Raw genomic sequence first — 18,244 nt, forward strand, 5'->3', positions numbered from 1 at the left:
GGCGGCGGCTACTGACGGCGAGTGGAGGAGGCGGCGGCGGGCGACGGCGAGTGGAGGAGGCGGCGGCGGGCGACGGCGAGTGGAGGCCGCGGCGGCGGAACCCTAGGTTCCTCTCCCTTCGCTGTCTCTGTTCGTGCGTGGGCTTGCGATGAGGGAGACGAGATGAATGGATTGATTGAAACATGGCTCGATGGCATTCCTTTCGTAATTGCGCTGAACTGTCAAGGGCGTCGGTGGAAATTTGACCGAGGGAAATCAGTTTCCTGGTGAAAGCACGACTGGCCTCGCTTCGCCCTATACCACGTAAAAAGGCCTGAAACCATTTTTAACTATCAGCCGAAAACTGTCCCGTTTTAGCATTTTGTTACAGCTTTAGCTTATTTCTACCGAAAACTGCTCTCTAAAACCCAAACAAACACAGCCGTATGGTAGCGGCCCCGCAAAACTGCAGATACGTGTCGAATCCACGCGGCCCAGCTCTCTTTCTCTCCTCTTTCACCAAGCCCTAGGCGCACCACCCTAAGCCACTGCAGCACCGCTGCGGCTTTGCCACCGGAGTTCGTCGGACCACCGTGTGGATCCCGGTCCGTCGACGCAGGCGAGGGCCTCCGACGCCGATCGAAGTGCTGCCGCCGCTGTTTGGTTAGTTTTTGGGCCCCCTCAATTTGCGATTCATCCGTGCGGGGACATGGTAGTTCGGTAGTTTCGGTCCAGCTGATTGCAGCACAGTACAGGGGCGCTTTGCGACAATCGCCTCAGGGGGTGGTTAGATAAGCTGCATTGAGTAATCTGGTCGGTTTATGGCCAACAGAAATTTGGTAGTTTTGGTCTAGCTGCTCCCCGCCAATATCTGCCATGAGAATCGATTTTCACATGTATTTGCAGAAAAAGGAATGTTTTTATGAGTAATTATGATAGCAGGGCAAGACTAATCATTACTAATGCTTTGGTCCCTTGCCGCTAATCAATCAGTGAACTGCATTGGACAGACCCAGTGCTAGGAGCTCCCACACAAGGTTGGGGAAGGATTAGTGAGCTGCATTAGTAGATGGTTAAATCGGATAACATGCTTAAAGATCCGATTTGCTATTACTCTTTTTTTTGGGTGGTGGATTAATAAGTAATAGGCATTGTTTGCACTTGGAGACATGTGTAGGTGCTGTAGTCATAAAGGAAATTGTGGGCCATTGATTTCTTGGTGAGTGTCTTGAAGTAACCTTTTTTCCTACCACTAGTAAAACTGAAGCGTGAAGAACCACATACCTGTTTTAATCGACGGGCTTGTGCAACATAGATATTTTGGTGATAAGAGTGGCGGTGATAACAGAGTAAGCAGGAATTGGTTTGCATGGCTATAGGAATGTTGTTACTTTTGTTTTACTGAGTGGGCATGGTTTGCTTAGATGGTCGTGCGGCTCAGCCTGAACAGAATTGGCAATGCATCGTTCTGCTCCAGAGAGATAGAGGAGCATGCATGACGAACCACTGTTTCTATATTCGCCCATAGTGGTATTATTTGAGGATATATCTCTTTTTTGTTTGATTCGGCGTTTTCGTGTTAATTTGAATAGTAGGGTTCGGACTTATATATCTCCTCATGTTAGGTTGCTTATTGCTATTTTGTGCTCTGTTTTCAGTTTAGTCCGGTTGGTCCTCGACAACAGACTCTTCAGCTTGTTCAGTTCATGCAATGCAACCTCTGCGGCAACCGTTTCAACTTGTTGATCAGGACATGCCAGAAGCTAACATGGGGATGTCAGAGCAGATGCCACATTTTCCGCAACTTGGGCACCATATGCCTCACTCTGGTCTTGTTCTACCTGCACCACGAGCTGTGCTACCTGGTGGATATATGCCAAACATGGGTGCCCCTATGCAGCCTCCGTTTTATACTGTATGTGTTTCACTGTTTTATTTCGATGTATGCACATGGAAGGCTTCTCCCTCGCAGTAGTATATATCTAGAATGTTTTCTCTTTGCTGACAAGCTATTAATTCTACATTTCAGTATCAACAAATGTGGGTTCCTGTTCTAGTTCACCCCCTGGGTTCAACTCAGCATCACACCATGTCTCCTTGGTTGCCCTCAGTAAGTAGCAAGACCTTGGGTTCATTTTCATCACTTGATTTTTGTCTGCGACATATGATTAGTTCGTTTGCCACTTCATTCCATTTTTGTCTACTACATAAAATTGAAAAGGCTTTTCCCATGCATAAACTCAGTCTGCAAACTTGCAGGTTAGCTCATCTGACCCTAGCCCTTTGGATTGGCAAGAGCACTTTTCACATGAAGGGAAAAAGTAAGTTGTCTTTGAATTACTTTTTAACTAATAACTTCCCTTGTGATGTATGGCAGCATGATTCAATGTTACATGCTTTGGTATATCTTACTTATTGGCTTTGCTTGATATCATTATTTACCTAGGTACTATTACAATATGAGGACAAAGCAATCAAGTTGGTACAAACCTGTCGAGTTGATGACACCTTTGGAAGTCAGTTGTGATGTGTTCTTATTTGTTGGCTTTCCTACTGTTGTCTTTGTTCTCATGAAGTCTTGACTATAGTTTTATTTTCTATTTTCAGCATATTGTTATTATTTTATCAACCTGTAGATTTCCATGGTTGTTTGTCTTGTACAACGCACCTGTGATATTGCTACTTTCGGTTTACTTGGAAAAAAGGAACTTCAGAACTTTGCTTGTGTAAGGTGACTATTTATCTGCATTAGTAGCAGTGGCAACTTCTGCAATGCGTGCCCGTGTTTTATGCACTGCTTACATTTTTCTCATGACTGATATCTAAATTTAAAAAGTTGATGAACACAATGGATCACATGACCTCATGATTATGCTCTCTTTCATCAACACATTAGCAATACAGCACCCTGGCTTCTTCCATTTGATCCGTACAATTGCTTTCTTCCCATTTTACTTACCTTTGTTATATTTCTATATTATAAATATCTTGCAATTATTGTCGATGATTCTTTGTTTCTATTCTTCAAGAGGGCAGTGCAATTTCACTTCAGTGTTTGCTTCTGTTCTTCTGTTTATATTAATGAGCTGTTACGGCTTTTATTGCATACCTTCGGTGATATAACAGAGGGCTGATGCGACTACTGCTTGGAATGAATATACTACGGATGAAGGACGGAAGTAAGTTCGTACTGAATTTATTTCGCCACTGGTGTTTTCTTATTTGGTTGGAATCATGGATTTCCCTCATTCCAAAGTCTCACTATTCTACTATTCCAGGTACTACCACAACAGAGTGACGAAGAAATCTCAATGGACTATTCCTGAGGAGCTGAAGGTTGCTCTTTTTACATGACATCCAGAGCTACTGTTTTATTACAAAAAAGATTGGAATGCTTTTACAATTTCATTTCGATTTGTGTTTAGATTGCACGTGAACTAGCAGAGAAGGCGTCAAGCCAACGGCCTGATCAGGACGCTCAAACCACTGCTGGTGCCTATGTTGGATCCTCTTATGCTGCTTCAAGCACACACGATGCAGTGGCGGTCGTTTCTGAAAGAATAGATCAAGAGTTGAGGATTTGAGTCTTGGCCCATGGTAAACAGTTGCTTCAGGCTTCAGGCACACATGGTGCTGTAGGTAGCGGTCAGTCATCTGTGGTCTGTGGAACATTAGATCAAAAGTTGTTGATTCGAGGAAAAAGTTCTTAAGATTTTACCGAAGTTGTTATAAGGTACCCGTTCCAGAGTTGCTATACCGTAGTTGCTACTCCTTTGGGTATAAGCTACCCTGAGTTGTGGTTTTTAGTAGTAATATTACTCCTTTCATCCTTTGGGTATGTTTACACGGCCAGTAGCCAACTTGTTTTGCACGTTATTGAGCTCGTTACTGGCGAGTGGGGGTGGTTTTGCCCTTCTCCTGAACATCATTGGGTTGGTTTGGGGGCAACTATAATGTACTTCCCCCATTTCTAAATACAATACCTTTTAGAGATTTCAATGCTGACTATATACAGACGTATATAGACCTATTTGTAGATTCACTCATTTTGCTTCATACGTATTACCCCTGTCCTTGTTTATTGGTCCCTTTGCATTTTGTGCTAAATTTTGACATTAGATAATGAATGTATCCAAAAATAATCTCAATGGAAATTATGTTTAAATACGAATTCAACAACATAATTTTTGATGACATGCATTATTATTTTCATAGTTACATCTAATCGTTATAGTCTGGCCCAAAATATTAAGGGCACCAATAAACCAGAATGGAGGTAGTGCTCCATGTCGAAAAGGTCTCAAGAGTAATCTGTATTGGTGCATAACATTCAGAAGGGCAGGACATCCCCGGCCTTTACGGATCAAGAGCGCGCCGATCAGGAGAGCTGTAGTGCTACCATATGTCGTAGACAAGGAGCCAAGGGCTACAATTCATGACACACAGGCACAGTTCAGGGGAGACAATTGGGCAACAAACACAAACAGAAAATACAAGCAACAAACGATTCAAGAGTCATATACCAGCGAGGGCAAACAGCATCATTAGGAACAACAATTCATCAGACCACCATATTACCTGGCAGGTACTACTAGTCTGACCTCACAGCCCAAACGGAATATTGCTCGAGCTAGATACCAAATTACCAAAGATGGATTCAATTTGCCAGACATTGCAAAATTTTCAGACCAACACCCCTGAAAAACTAGAGTTCAACATCGGCTTGCTTTTAAAGATAGACTTCTGTTTAGTCGCCCTTGCGGCGGAAGGAGCAACCCTCGGTGAGCCTGGCCTTGCCACCCGTTGGCTGGCAGAGCACCGTTTGGCAGCCTGGGCACACCACGACGGTCTGTGAGTGGCTGAACACAGTAGTGCTGCAATCACAGAGAAGAGTAGTTCAGCAATAAATCATAAATAAATATCACAGGTGTAACCAAGCACATGTTGAAGTTGTGATCTACAAATATCAAAACAAAGTAGACTTTGTAAAATGGCACGGTAGACTGATGATTCAAGTTACAATTGTGAAACAATTTCAACATTAAGAACGCAGTAATTTACAAGGATCATGTTTGAACTAGCGTGTTACAAGGCTTGTGCATGCAACTAGGTGGTAGTATACAATGCATTACCAAAAACAAACACAAAATCATGTTTGAAAAATGCATCTTCCATCCTTTTTATTTTAAATATAAAGCATATGATGTCACAGAAGAACAAAACACAAAGCAGTAGAATAAACTATGCACATGTATTTGGCAGCCCACTCTCATTACCAGTTTACTTATAGAAATAAGCAAGGACATTTTTAAAGCATGACAATGTCTTGTTATCAGATGATTATACGAGGATAACAGTAGCAAATGAACCTACTGAACTAAGCAGTTGCAAAGAAGACAAAAGGTGAAGAAAAATTACATGTTGAAGCAGCCCTGGCACTTGACGTCCTGCAACAGTTGACAAATGACCATCAGAAGTTCAGAACCACAATATCCAAACGGAAAAACAAAAATGCCAAACTTAAGCACAAGGAATGCACCGAACCGATTGTGGTCATGTGATGAAAGGGACGTGGCACTAAGTTACACGGGATTATACGATTCTATGATCCACAGAAACAACTCAGATCAGAACAGCACTTTCTACAGTGTTCACTCACATCTGTTCTAGCATAGAGATTTCGGATACCTAGAACATGCGGCAGCATGGATTGACATACAATATGCAAGGGTACATAAATTTTTGACAGACCAAACGCATGCTTCAAGATTAATCACAGGCAATCACGATCAGCCGCGTCATCTACCACGAGCCCGTGGTAACAGGCACCATTACTCAGCTACACCAAGAGCCTACCGAAGCAAAATTCTTCCAAATCAGATGAAGAATTCAGGCAACCAAAAGGTGACAAGTTTTCTATATATGTCTCGCGCTGCATAGTACCACTACACGATGTACGAACACCGCTGAGAATGGTGCAGTAGAGGAGAAGATGCACTCACGGAGAGAAGATTCTAAGGGGAAGGGGAATTATTTACCATGAAGAAGGAGTTGGGAGACTGGACGAGGCGCTTCTTCTTGTGCTTGAGCTTCTCGAGCTCCGCCGGCGGGTTCAGCAGGTCGATGTCGTTCTGCAGCACCATCGTGGGAGGCTAGGGTTTGCTCGGGCACCGCGCTCTCTGGTCTCCGGCAGGGACGATCCGAAGAGGCGGCGGCGGCGAGGGGGTAGAGAAAGTGGAGACGGTTAGGGTTGGGGCAGTATTTATAGGCAAGGGTGAGGGGATCGGGAGGCGGAGGAATTATAGCGACCCGTATGCAGCAGTGGTCGCCCGTCTCGCCGGTTAACTGGGCCAAGCCCAGCACGCGCTGTTACACGCGTGTCCGCGAGCCACTGGCAGAATCGCTTCACGCTCTCCTTTTTTCTTTCTTTCTTTCTCTCAATTTTTTCTTTCATAATAATATTTTGGTGTTTCACTTTTTTATATTCCGGCGATTTTTTTTACTTCAGTTGATTTAATTCAAATTTTAAAGGGTTACTGAATCCAAACATGTTTGCGGATTAGAAAAATGCATTTTGGAAAATGTCCATGAGTTTGAAAAAAAATGTTCACAAACTTAAAGAATGCTCACAAATTCAAAAACTGTTCAAGAATTGAAATAAACGGTGAATTTTAAAAATGTTCACAAGTTCGAAAAAATCGCAAATTCAAAAAATATTTGTGTAACAAAAATAATGTTTGCAAACTAAAAAATATTTGTAAATTCAATACATGAATTTGAAAATTTTCGTAAATTTGCCAAAATGTTCATGAAATTTAAATATATTCAAAAATTCAAAAAATATTTTTGAAATTCAAAAAATGTTTGCAAAATTGAAAAATGCTCATGGATATGATATCGAAAATTTAAAATTTTCTAAACTTTAAAAATTCATAAATTTTAAAAACATTAATTTAAAAAGTTCATGAATTAAAAAATGTTCACAAAATTGAAAACATGATTACAAGGTGTTCATGCAGCCATGTTGGTTATCACATACCAGCGCGTGCACTTCGGGATCCCAATTGTCCACTCAGCGAGGAGGGTGGGATCCTTCTGTGCGGCCTCCTCCTCATCAAGCATATGTTCCTCCTCCTTCAAGAGCGGCTTAGTTCGGACGAAGGAGAAACGACACGGTGAAAGTGAAAAAGGAGGTGGAGGCAAAGAGGAAGTGTAGCTACGTGTCAATACAGGTCCAGGATAATCTTTCCATAATGACGGATGGCAGGAAAAAATGACGGCAAAGGACGCGAGGAATTGGGTACACGGCGGCAATTGGCCCGCTTCCTGATGCCATGGGCGTCTGCACCATTATTAGGGAGAGAAAATAGGCCACGTCAAAGGATAGGAGGGAGGTGAAGCTTACCTCCTTCGCTCTTGGAGATGGAATTGTACCAAAGCAACGTCCCACGGTCTCAAGATATGGAATCTCACCGCTCGAATTGGAGTTGCATCCATAATAAAATCGCGGGCGAATGATTACTCTACTAGAGCGGCATTTTCGACCGAAATCACCAAACGAACACTCATATGGCAATTGGGCCGCTCTAAGGCAATTAATGATCTACCTCTATCATGCGAGTAATCATCTGTTACTCTTTTCAAATGTAAATCACAAAATCGATTACTAGAAGTAACACAAACATGATGCTACTTTCTCTCTTCAGTCTAAATCGATAATGTTGGAATAAGCCACGGCGTGTGTGGTCGGGCGCGACGGATGCGCGCGGGACGGACGGGACGCACTGGTGTCGTCGGGCTCGTCGGGCTTGTCGGACGCGTCGGTGACGCGCGGGACGGGCGGGACGTGCGGGACGGAGCAGCGTGGCGTGTGTGTAGTGTGTCTACTAGTAGCGTGTGTGTGTGCGCGCATGTGCATGGCGTGGTGGTACGTGAGTCTACAGCCATGTGAGCTAGCTAGGTGGTTAGATGCATTGGAAACGGCCGGTTAGCGATGCACTGGAAACGGCCGGTGAGCGCGTCGTGGGCGCATGTGGCCAGGCATGCAGGTCGTGCGTGCGTGCCCAGCAAAAGCGTAGGGGCTGCGCTACAGTTGGCTATAAAACTGTATGCTCTTGTGTTTATTTTGCGAGGCAGTTGGTGCTTTGGAAAGGAATAGTAACGGGGCTGTATGTAGCCGGGTGAAACTCCAGTGCTGTGTGCTCCTCCTTCTTCTACCTCCATCCATCCGTGTGAGAGAGCGGTTCCAATAATTGGTATCAGAGCATACAGTTTTGTACCGGACGTGTCGGGCGCGTCGGGACCGCGGACATGCACCGCGTCGAGGCGCTGGACCTGGTTGCGCAGATCGCGTACGTGCGCGGCGGGAGCGCGGGCCGGGAGCGCGGGGACGTGGGGAGTGCGGCTACGACGACAACGACGACGACGGACTCCTCTAGGCCGTGGCTTAGGGTGTGTGTTGAAATAAGCCACGGCGTGTGTGGTCGGGCGCGACGGATGCGCGTGGGACGAACGGGACGCACTGGTGTCGTCGGGCTCGTCGGTGACGCGCGGGACGGGCGGGACATGCGGGACGGAGCAGGGTGGCGTGTGTGTAGTGTGTCTACCAGTAGCGTGTGTGTGCGCGCATGTGCATGGCGTGGTGGTACGTGAGTCTACAGCCATGTGAGCTAGCTAGGTGGTTAGATGCATTGGAAACGGCCGGTTAGCGATGCACTGGAAACGGCCGCGGTGAGCGCGTCGTGGGCACATGTGGCCGGGCATGCAGGTCGTGCGTGCGTGCCCAGCGAAAGCGTAGGGGCTGCGCTGCAGTTGGCTATAAAACTGTATGCTTTTGTGTTTGTTTCGCGAGGCAGTTAGTGCTTTGGAAAGGAATAGTAATGGGACTGTATATAGCCGGATGAAACTCCAGTGCTGTGTGCTCCTCCTTTTTCTACCTCCATCCATCCGTGTGAGAGAGCGGTTCCAACAGATAATGCTCTCAACGCACCATCTGCTGAAGCTTTGACATTGCTGCGAGGTCTAAAATTGCTCACTAAAGTTGGTTGCAGCAAGGTAACGAGTGAATTTAATGTTTGAAACTTGTGGAAGCATACAATTATATTACTAAAGTTTGGAGCCCGTACTCAGCATCATGACGGCCATTTGCTTCCGTTTAGCTCATGGAATTCCCAGGATTTTATTTCAGGGGAAGCAAATGGATTGACACGATTTCCTAGGTACACTTTTCTGTATACAAACACTAGTTGTGTTCGGGTTGCTAAAGTTCCCTGACTTCTTGTAATGGCATGTGTTGCTTGATTTAACTTTGCCAAAGTTTAAATAAGGCGTCATGAGTCTTTCCCTTCAAAAAAAAAAAATACAATAGTGTACTACTTTCTGTCTTTCGTATTTCGTATTCAAATAAAAAACACAACATGATACTAGTTCTTTCTTTCTTCCGTATATTAAATACATTATCTGTTTTCGCCCAAAAAAAACCCCCTTATAACCAGCGAACTGTCGCTGGGAGGATGGAAATACGAATGATTTTGATGGCAATTTGTGATGGTCAAGGATGGTAATTTCACTTTGTGAGCATGGCCGCTCCATCTTTTTAGTTATGCTTTTTTTTTTCTCGGAAGATTGTCGTCCTTGCAAACTAAAATTGCCATCCCTGTGGCGATATAAATATTTATCAAAATTAAGTGTATGTGCGTATGTCATGTGTGAGCGTCTGCGTTTGTATTGTGTTTAAAAATATATATTTGCAATTGCATCCCTCTCATTCGAATGGCATTACCGAAAAAAAAAAACATTATCTGAAAATAATCTATCCTGCATGGTTTGTAACAAGATCTCGTTTTCTGTCTCCTGAAAAAATGGCGAGAGCCAGAAATAGAGAAACAAAAGAGAAGGAAACGGGAAAGGCGGCATCATGAGCCCCCGTCCATGCAGCGATCTTGCAGTCGGTCAGTTACGAGGACGGATCGAGCCATCTCATCGATCACCGCCAGCACCATTCCGCGCCGACCCTCCTATCCGATCCCATTCACCTCACGGCGAGCGCTCAAGCAAGAACTAATCCGGTGCCGGCGGCGAGAGAGAGAGAAATAGAGAGAGGGCGATCGATCCTCCCCGCCGTCGGCCATGGCGCGGTCGAGCGCGGACGACATGGAGCTGAAGCGCGCGTGCGAGGCGGGCATCCTGAGCAAGGAGAAGGCCCCCGAGAAGGTGGTGATGTGCATGCGCGTGGCCAAGGGCCGCACCAGCGGCGGCACCTGGGCCGGGAAGGCCGGCAAGCTCGCCTCCCGCCACAGCAACATGGCCAAGCCCCGCGTCCTCGCCGTCACCAGTCAGCACCCCCATCCGCCCATCCATCCATCTCTCTTCCATCTCCATCTCAGACAATCATATGCATCTTGTTTGATTCCCCCGTGGCAGCCAAGCCGAAAGGGCAGAAGACCAAGGCGTTCCTGCGAGTCCTCAAGTACTCCAATGGCGGAATCCTCGAGGTGATTTCTCACGACCACCTAACCAATCAGTCAATTGGGTCGATTTACCGAGCTGCAGATCGATTTCTGACATTACCCCCGTCCTCGTCGATCGATCATCGCTCATCAGCCGGCGAAGGTGTACAAGATCAAGCATCTCCACAAGGTGGAGGTCGCCACCAACGATCCCAGCGGATGCACCTTCATATTGGTACGTGTATCATCATTCCTCACGATAAATAATTACTGTCCAACCTCTTGATTTCACACGAAAATTGTGCATGTCCAGGGGTTTGATAACCTGAGGAGCCAGAGTGTTTCGCCTCCTCAGTGGACGATGCGCAACAAGGACGACAGGTGACGCGTCAGCCAGTTCGTTCGTTCCTTCGTAGCATACATGTTCACCATTCTCTTTAGTTTTCAATCCATTCATTTGTGCATACTATTGTCTAAGTCTTGCAGGAACCGTCTGCTGATGTGCGTTCTCAACCTGTGCAAAGAGCTGCTGGGTGGCATCCCCAAAGTTTCTGGCATGGACATCGTCGAGATGGCTATCTGGGCCAAGGTACATTACTTTCTCACTTTTTGGGGGGTTGTTGCGAGCTTCGAAAATTTGTGAACCATGAATTTTGATATACGTTTTATCATGAATAATTAAGTGCGGGATTAGTACTCTAGCCAGCTTTAGACCGCGCGTGTATTTCAAGTAACCTAAGACACATCATCCGTAGTCCCCATGTTCACGGCAAATAGATCAATATAGTCTTGTATATTTACCCGTACCATGACTGTTTTGGCCGCTCAACTCTATCGAATATCCAATGTTTTAGACTTGGAGCGTCCTGTATGATTTTCATAACACGAATTATAATATTAAACTGAAATGCAGGAGAACACTACAACAAAGGCTACGCAGGTGTCCACGAATGATAGCCCCTTTGATTCACTGGTGCTAGAGGCTGACTCTCAAGTTGCCCTAGAGAAGGACCTGGTTTCACAAGCGGAGGAAGAGGACATTGAGGCTCTCCTTGGCAAGTAAGTTGCCGAACTGGTAGTGGCATACTTAGACATCTACGGGGCACAACAAACTTCTTTTTTGCATGAAAACTATGATACTGATGCCCGACATTTTATATCGGCATAGCTATGTCATGGCCATTGGTGAAGCAGAGGCATTTTCAGAAAGGATGAAGCGTGAACTTGTAGCTCTCGAATCTGCAAATGTGTATGCCCTTGTGGAAACAGAATCTGTTGTGGATGAGGTATGCGAGCATTTTTTTCCGCTATTCTGTAAATGCACTCTCATCGTCTACATGCCAATTGGAGCATTACTGTTCTTTTATGTAGTACGCGACGTCAATTCAGTATCTGAGTTTTGGCTAGTTTGACCTTGTATTGATATGAACTTGCACATTTTGCTATATCTCCCATTATCATGAGGTTCCTACCAAAATGTTAGTTATTTTAATTTTATACTACTTTCAGCTTACCCTTCCTTGAAGGACCAAATTAGTTAGCCGTATACACACCTCCTAAAAGTGGTCATGCTATTTTTCCATCTCTCATTAGCAGATAAAGCTCATCCCGAGTTGGTTCAAAAGATTGTTCACAGCAGGTTATTTGACATGTGAATGATGCATACAGTAATAGCCTATTTTAGCATTACATACATCGCTGGATAAGTGTGCTTAAAACTTCTTTCAGGAGAATGGATTGGTTTTTTTTTACATAAAAGGATTAACTACTTTATTTATTTTACCAATTCATTTGCATATATATGATTATTGTTAGTAGCCTTATTTGTATGTCTTAGTTCTAAACTGTTTTTTATGCATTGTTATACATATTAGTATATTACGAATCAGAGAAATTTGATGCCTCACAACTTCAAGTTTTGGGTTCTACAGGTATTGCAGGGCTTAGAAGTAGCTACCATATGTGTTGAAGATATGGATGAGTGGCTTGGCATTTTCAACATCAAGCTCAGGCATATGAGGGAGGATATACAATCTGTAATTCTTCTTACCTCTAGTAGTCCATTTAATTTCAGGATTACCATAAGCTTATATTCACAGGTTTGCAGGTTCACAGCTTTGTTTATCATACTGATCTATAGTATCATGAATTTTAACTGTTAGTACCTAATTACCTATGATAGGGTTTATTTATTTATTTATTTTCCCTTAAAAAAGAGAGTAAACATCAACGAACTACAACATTGGGTCGAAGGTTTCAAAAAACCAGAACTCTTGGGGCTAACGGATACAACCCACCCAAAATGCACAACATGCGGGACCCACCATCAAGTGTCGGGTCGGAGTTACCCGAGGACGAGCCCGACGAGCCAGCGGAACTGCTGGTGCTGGACATGATTCTGACCTATCACTAGGTCGTGTTCCTCGCTCCCAATGGAGGACATGCTGAAAGCCCACCGATGAGAGGCCGCTGGCGCTCCTGGGGCAACCGCTCTTCCCGTAATTGTCTCCCGCGCTTGCCGATGCAGCGGATGTGGCAGAGGCGAGGGTGCTTCTGGCAGTCGAGTTTGTGGGTTGTGGCCATGGTCTTTTTCATCAACTTGACCGACTAAGCTGTCGGGCGTGTCATTGCTGCGCTGCACTGGGTGGCCACCACCGACTACTACCGGACCAGTTCCAGTCTGACCTGTCTGACTCAGCGCGTGACGAGGCAGAGTGGCTGCACTGGGTGGCCACCACCGACTATTTCCTCCTAAAAGTTTTTTGAAGCCATATTTAGCAGCAAATCTACTACCCCATTCGATCCATATTAGTTGTCGCTCAAACAGATGTACCTAGTAGCACTGAAATACGTCTATATACATCCGTTTTCAGTGACAATTAATATGGATCGGAGGGAGTGAAGATAATTAGACCGGATTGTAATATCCATTTGTTGTTTGAGAGTGAGTTGAAGCGAATGTTTCTTTCATCACCTTGAGTATAAGCTTCACTAATTCCTTTGTTTGATTTTCCAGATAGAATGGCGTAATAACAGGTTGGAAATGCAATCTGTAAGTAATGTGGCATTAGGTGAGGAGCTAGACAGATTGCTTGTACTCTTGCAGATTCCACCTGAGGTGGGCACTGAATAAGCTTGTTACTCTTGCACTATATCCATCTACAGTTTGGTGATTACAATATTCATGTGATTAATCATGTTGTAGTATGAGGTGTCATTGACTGGAGGTTCATTCGACGAGGGAAATATGGTCAAGAATATAGAAGCCTGTGAATGGTTAACCAGTGCTATAAAGAACCTAGAAGCGTCCAACATGGATCCAAGCTATGCAAAAATGCGTGCTGTATGTTTTCTCTTTTCCTTGTGTCATAATTTTCTGTCTTGATGATTATCTTGCTCAGGGCTTTCCTTTATAGGTATTATTCATTATTATTTAGATTGAACCGAAAATTGTCAAATAAGTCCACTGTATGGTAACCTCCCACTGATCTGGAGCACATGAAATACATGGAAGGCTTACTATGTACTCCCTCTGTAAATTAATATAAGAACATTTAGATCACTATCTAAACGCTCTTATATTAGTTTACATAGGGAGTACATGTAAATACATCTAGCAGAGACTAGTAGGAGAAACTTACAGCAAACAAGCCGACCTTTTCCGAATGGAAGGTTCGTGAAATGATATTTCCTGCAAAGAAAACCACGCGAACATTTTAGAATCGCTTCAAAGTTGTGCACTGTCTTTTTCTTCCTCATCAGAAACTAGGCCTGTTGAGTCTGGTATTTAGTTCCTTTATAAGTCAAATACCTTTTTTCCCTTGTTAGTTAACTTTGCCATGAATCTCCAGTAACGATTGTACATTCTATCAACATGAAAAGTATCTGAGGGTTTACCGATCCATGGATTAAGAGTTATACATAATTGGCAAGCTGCAACGTCTCTAGTTTTAAAGATTACCAAAATAACATTTCTCAGCCAATGTGCATTTTCTGTTGAAATTCATACAGGTTAGAGAAAAACGTGCAGAATTTGTACTTCTAAAGTGCACATTCGTTCGGAGAGCGTCAGAATTTTTAAGGAATTACTTTCCAACTTTGATTGATTCCATGCTAAATGATAAAGACAACTTCACTCAGGTAAAACCACATCCAATAATTGCAATGAGTTTAATTTTGGGCCAAAAGAGGACTTGTATGAACATTTTATAGACACTTGCAGAAAGGGCAATTGCAGAGGCCTGACCATGCTGACATGAGGTACAAATGCAGGACTTATGCTCGGCTTCTACAGTTCATCAAGGTTACTTGCATGTTATCTTGGTGTGATATTATAATCCTTCTGCAAATAGGGAATAATTAGTTTACTTCATGCTCACTTTATACTACATTTTTGTAGAGTCTGGACAAAAGTTGTATGATTCCTTTACGGAAAGCTTACTGCCATTCTCTGAACTTGCTAATTCGACGGGAGGTAAGGTTCTTTCTGTACTGTCTCAAGTTGTTACGTGATTATATTTCAAGACACCGATGCGTTGATTTGGTATAGCTGCTATGACCATGCAAAGATAACAACTCTGTTTAGCCATTTTGATAAAGAGAAAAGTATACTTTTCGTCCCTCAACTCTAAAACCAGACAGAGTGCACCCCGAACTCTCGAAACCGGTCATTTTTCGTCCCTGCGACTGAGTCAACCCGATTTTGACCACAGGTGAACATTACACATGATGAACAGTAAATTCAAAAAAATAGAAAAAAATCTGAAAATTTATGACATCAAAGATACTCAGTTAGCCACGTGTGTGCAAATTTTTGACATGTTTGGAAGTTCGAGGAGCTCGCAGCAAAAAAAGAAAAATTAAATCTACTCTGAAGTGAACAGTACATTCAAAAAAAATTAGAAAACAAGTCAAAAAAATTTGAAATTTTTTGCCATCGAAGATGCTTGGGTGGTCAAGGTGGGTGCAAATTTTTGTGGTAAAATAAGATCCGAGGGTCTGGAAACCACCCGAAGCGGCACGCACACGTACCCTATTTTGTTTTTATTGGCATGACCTTCTCGGTTGTCATTTGACCATGAAAATATGTACGCACCTTGCACACCCGAGCATCTTTGATACCAAAAAATTTCAGATTTTTTTGCTATTTTTCTGATTTTACTGTTCACTTCGGAGTAGATTAATTTTTTATTTTTGCTGCGAGCTCCTCGAACTTCCAAACATGATGAAAATTTGCACGCACATGGCACACCTGAGTATCTTCGATGTCATAACATTTCAGATTTTTTTTATTCTTTTTGCTCTATTTTTCGAATTTACTGTTCATCTGGTGTACTGTTCACACGTGGTCAAAACCGGGTTGACTCAGTCGCAGGGACGAAAAATTACCGGTTTCGAGAGTTCGGGATGCATTCTGTTCGGTTTTAGAGTTGAGGGACGAAAAGTAAACTCAGCGAAGAGTTGAGGGACGAAAAGTATACTTTTCTCTTTTGATAAATAAATTTGACTGTTGATCTTCTGAGAGGTGTTATCAAGTAACAATCAAGACTTCCATTGAGACTCGTTCAGGGCGCGCCACACGCTGCTTGGCACTTGGGGCCCTTAACCACGTCTGCAACACTTGACTCGTTTTCAATTAGCCATGCATGCTACGTACATTAACAGAAAGGGATGGAGTACGAGGGGTTACAGGGGTTTAATCGGGACGATGTAATTAGAGAGGGGCACGTGCTCCTCCTTGGTTATAGTGTTTAGCCGCTCCTGCCTAACAAAGCAAAAGGGATGGAGTATGATGAGCAACACACTCATCCTAAAAATATGATCAACTCATGACCATCGGTGCATGGAGGATTCGACGTTCAGCCCACCCCAGAGGGTGCAGGACACTGCTTCCCGTATAGCACGTATGCCAGCAATAACATTTTGATAGCTTCTTCAATTGGTGCAACATGCCGCGAGAATCCGTGTCCATGGGTACGGGACTGCCTGCAAATGCCTGCAGTGCATCCTTTCTCTATGTTCTACCAAAAATACTGAGCCTTGAAGTTTCTGTAACTTCATTAGCAATGCTTACAATGCTGAAAGAGCAAATCGACTAACTCAGTGACCACTCACATATCTCAGTAGCAAATAGCCTATGGGCAGTTAACCTCCAGAATAGCAAGCTTTTTCTGTAAATGCAAACTGCAATCTTAGTTCTTTTTCTGGGTACCTTATCGAGAGATGCAGCAAAACGAAATTTAAAAAATGGACATGACATGTGTATTCTTTTTGTAGGCCCGTGAATATTCTAATGAGCTCCGAAATAGTTCAAAAGCATCAAAGAGCAGCGCACCATCGTTTGAAGGTCCTGCAGGTGCAAATCAGCCAGCTGGTATTGCAGATAGTCCTGCAGAAGCGTACTCCAAAATGATTACTGCCTTTATTCCTCATCTTGTTGACGAGGTGTCTCTATTTCTACGCATTTTATGTGAGATTTCAAAGTAAATCCTGTCATATTATTAGAATTCACATGTAATATTTTTCATCATGGATGTCGATGATGCAGAGCTTGTTCTTGGCACATTTTATGTGCTTCGAAGTTCCTACATCGGGTGGTTCAGATAGTGATGAAGATAGTACTCCGAAAACTTCTGGGTCCTCTGGGAGTAGTGCCAAACCAAGTTAATAAACCACCGACACTCAAGTTCAACAATGTTCTCACGACGATAAAATTGTTCTTGCTTTTTGCATGATATAGAACTATCATCTTACTAAAACAATTTTCCAGGTAACAACAGTTCAGCCGATTTGGGAGTGCTAAACGAATGCTTACAGGAGATGCTCGATGGTATTCAGGTTGATTTTCTTGTCTTTCTCTTGTAAACATTGGCGACATGGTTTTACAAAAAAATTGAGAAACATAAAGCTGAAATTTAAGCTATTCAAGCGTACAGGCTTCACATGTTTTACATGCCATACTTTCAGGAGGACTTCTATGCTATAGTTGACTGGGCATTCAAGCTAGATCCACTGAGTTGTATACCAATGCACGGCATAACAGATCGTTATATTGCTGGTCAGAAGACAGAGGTTGCAGGATACGTTTCGGTCCTGCTTGATGACTTGGAGTCAAGAATAACCATTTTGTTTAGCAGGGTCTGACACTTTGACTCTAGCTCTAGGCAGAGATCTGTGGTGCTCCCACTTTGGAGCCTCTACTTTGTTCTTTACTGTTTCAATTTTCTTGGGCAGCACAGTTCGTTGATGATGCCTGTTTCCAGATCGAAAAGTATGAGCGTAATGTAAAACAAGTTGGAGTTGTACCATATATTCCCAGGTACATTGTTATGTGTTTCATAATACTTATGTAGAATCCAGAAAGACCACTGTCTTGCTCAACATGATGCATAGCTTAAGTCTATGATATCCATCTAGTTTCATTGTTTCTTTTTATATAGGTTTTCTCAACTTGCAGCACGAATGGAGCAGTATATCAATGGATCCAGGGATCTAGTTGATCAGGCATATACGAAAATTGTAAGACCTTCTGCAATGCGGAGCATTTGTTTCTTAACGAACAAAAGGAAAATTTATCCATGTACAAACTCTGTTAGATGATAATCAATGATGATTCTTTTCAACATACCCAATATTTTCTACTAGTCAGAGCTATAGCTACACTATCCAACCATGTTCCTGGTTTACATAATATGCTGCGGTTTCTGAAATAGGTGACCATTATGTTTGTGACTCTGGAGAAAATTGCTCAAGTGGAGCCCAAATATGTTGATATTGTACTCTTGGAGAATTATGCAGCCTTCCAGCACAGGTTCTCT

The 18,244-nt window shown here is 43.4% G+C and overlaps 3 protein-coding genes across 4 annotated transcripts in view; 2 read left to right on the top strand and 1 right to left on the bottom strand.

Annotated features, from left to right (window-relative positions):
* The first annotated feature begins 485 nt into the window (after positions 1 to 485).
* Positions 486 to 3,916, top strand: LOC119289084 (pre-mRNA-processing protein 40A-like). The gene is made up of 8 exons (XM_037568508.1): positions 486 to 642; positions 1,638 to 1,894; positions 2,009 to 2,089; positions 2,239 to 2,300; positions 2,426 to 2,495; positions 3,106 to 3,158; positions 3,258 to 3,315; positions 3,405 to 3,916. Exons 2-8 carry the CDS (start codon positions 1,691 to 1,693, stop codon positions 3,561 to 3,563), a joined length of 687 nt encoding a protein of 228 aa, XP_037424405.1. The 5' UTR covers positions 486 to 642; positions 1,638 to 1,690; the 3' UTR covers positions 3,564 to 3,916.
* Positions 3,917 to 4,452: 536 nt separating this feature from the next.
* LOC119286617 (40S ribosomal protein S27) lies at positions 4,453 to 6,224 on the bottom strand. Its single transcript, XM_037566018.1, has 3 exons — positions 6,018 to 6,224; positions 5,398 to 5,426; positions 4,453 to 4,853 (listed from the first exon to the last, which is right to left on the bottom strand). Exons 1-3 carry the CDS (start codon positions 6,120 to 6,122, stop codon positions 4,727 to 4,729), a joined length of 261 nt encoding a protein of 86 aa, XP_037421915.1. The 5' UTR covers positions 6,123 to 6,224; the 3' UTR covers positions 4,453 to 4,726.
* Positions 6,225 to 9,918: 3,694 nt separating this feature from the next.
* LOC119289085 (exocyst complex component SEC3A-like) overlaps positions 9,919 to 18,244 on the top strand; it is a 10,739-nt gene continuing 2,413 nt past the window's right edge. The window contains exons 1-20 of one of the 2 annotated variants that reach the window (XM_037568509.1): positions 9,919 to 10,312; positions 10,402 to 10,472; positions 10,582 to 10,662; positions 10,741 to 10,808; positions 10,914 to 11,016; positions 11,341 to 11,486; positions 11,596 to 11,713; positions 12,359 to 12,463; positions 13,444 to 13,545; positions 13,633 to 13,770; positions 14,439 to 14,567; positions 14,650 to 14,730; positions 14,827 to 14,901; positions 16,704 to 16,871; positions 16,975 to 17,089; positions 17,197 to 17,264; positions 17,394 to 17,564; positions 17,666 to 17,745; positions 17,867 to 17,945; positions 18,140 to 18,237. In XM_037568509.1, the coding sequence (XP_037424406.1) occupies positions 10,108 to 10,312; positions 10,402 to 10,472; positions 10,582 to 10,662; positions 10,741 to 10,808; positions 10,914 to 11,016; positions 11,341 to 11,486; positions 11,596 to 11,713; positions 12,359 to 12,463; positions 13,444 to 13,545; positions 13,633 to 13,770; positions 14,439 to 14,567; positions 14,650 to 14,730; positions 14,827 to 14,901; positions 16,704 to 16,871; positions 16,975 to 17,089; positions 17,197 to 17,264; positions 17,394 to 17,564; positions 17,666 to 17,745; positions 17,867 to 17,945; positions 18,140 to 18,237 (2,201 nt within the window). In that variant the 5' untranslated portion in view covers positions 9,919 to 10,107. The remainder of the gene's footprint in view (positions 10,313 to 10,401; positions 10,473 to 10,581; positions 10,663 to 10,740; positions 10,809 to 10,913; positions 11,017 to 11,340; positions 11,487 to 11,595; positions 11,714 to 12,358; positions 12,464 to 13,443; positions 13,546 to 13,632; positions 13,771 to 14,438; positions 14,568 to 14,649; positions 14,731 to 14,826; positions 14,902 to 16,703; positions 16,872 to 16,974; positions 17,090 to 17,196; positions 17,265 to 17,393; positions 17,565 to 17,665; positions 17,746 to 17,866; positions 17,946 to 18,139; positions 18,238 to 18,244) is intronic. The other variant, XM_037568510.1, reaches the window with a different exon arrangement.

The sequence above is a fragment of the Triticum dicoccoides genome, chromosome 4A, assembly GCF_002162155.2.
Source record: "Triticum dicoccoides isolate Atlit2015 ecotype Zavitan chromosome 4A, WEW_v2.0, whole genome shotgun sequence".
NCBI lineage: Eukaryota > Viridiplantae > Streptophyta > Magnoliopsida > Poales > Poaceae > Triticum > Triticum dicoccoides.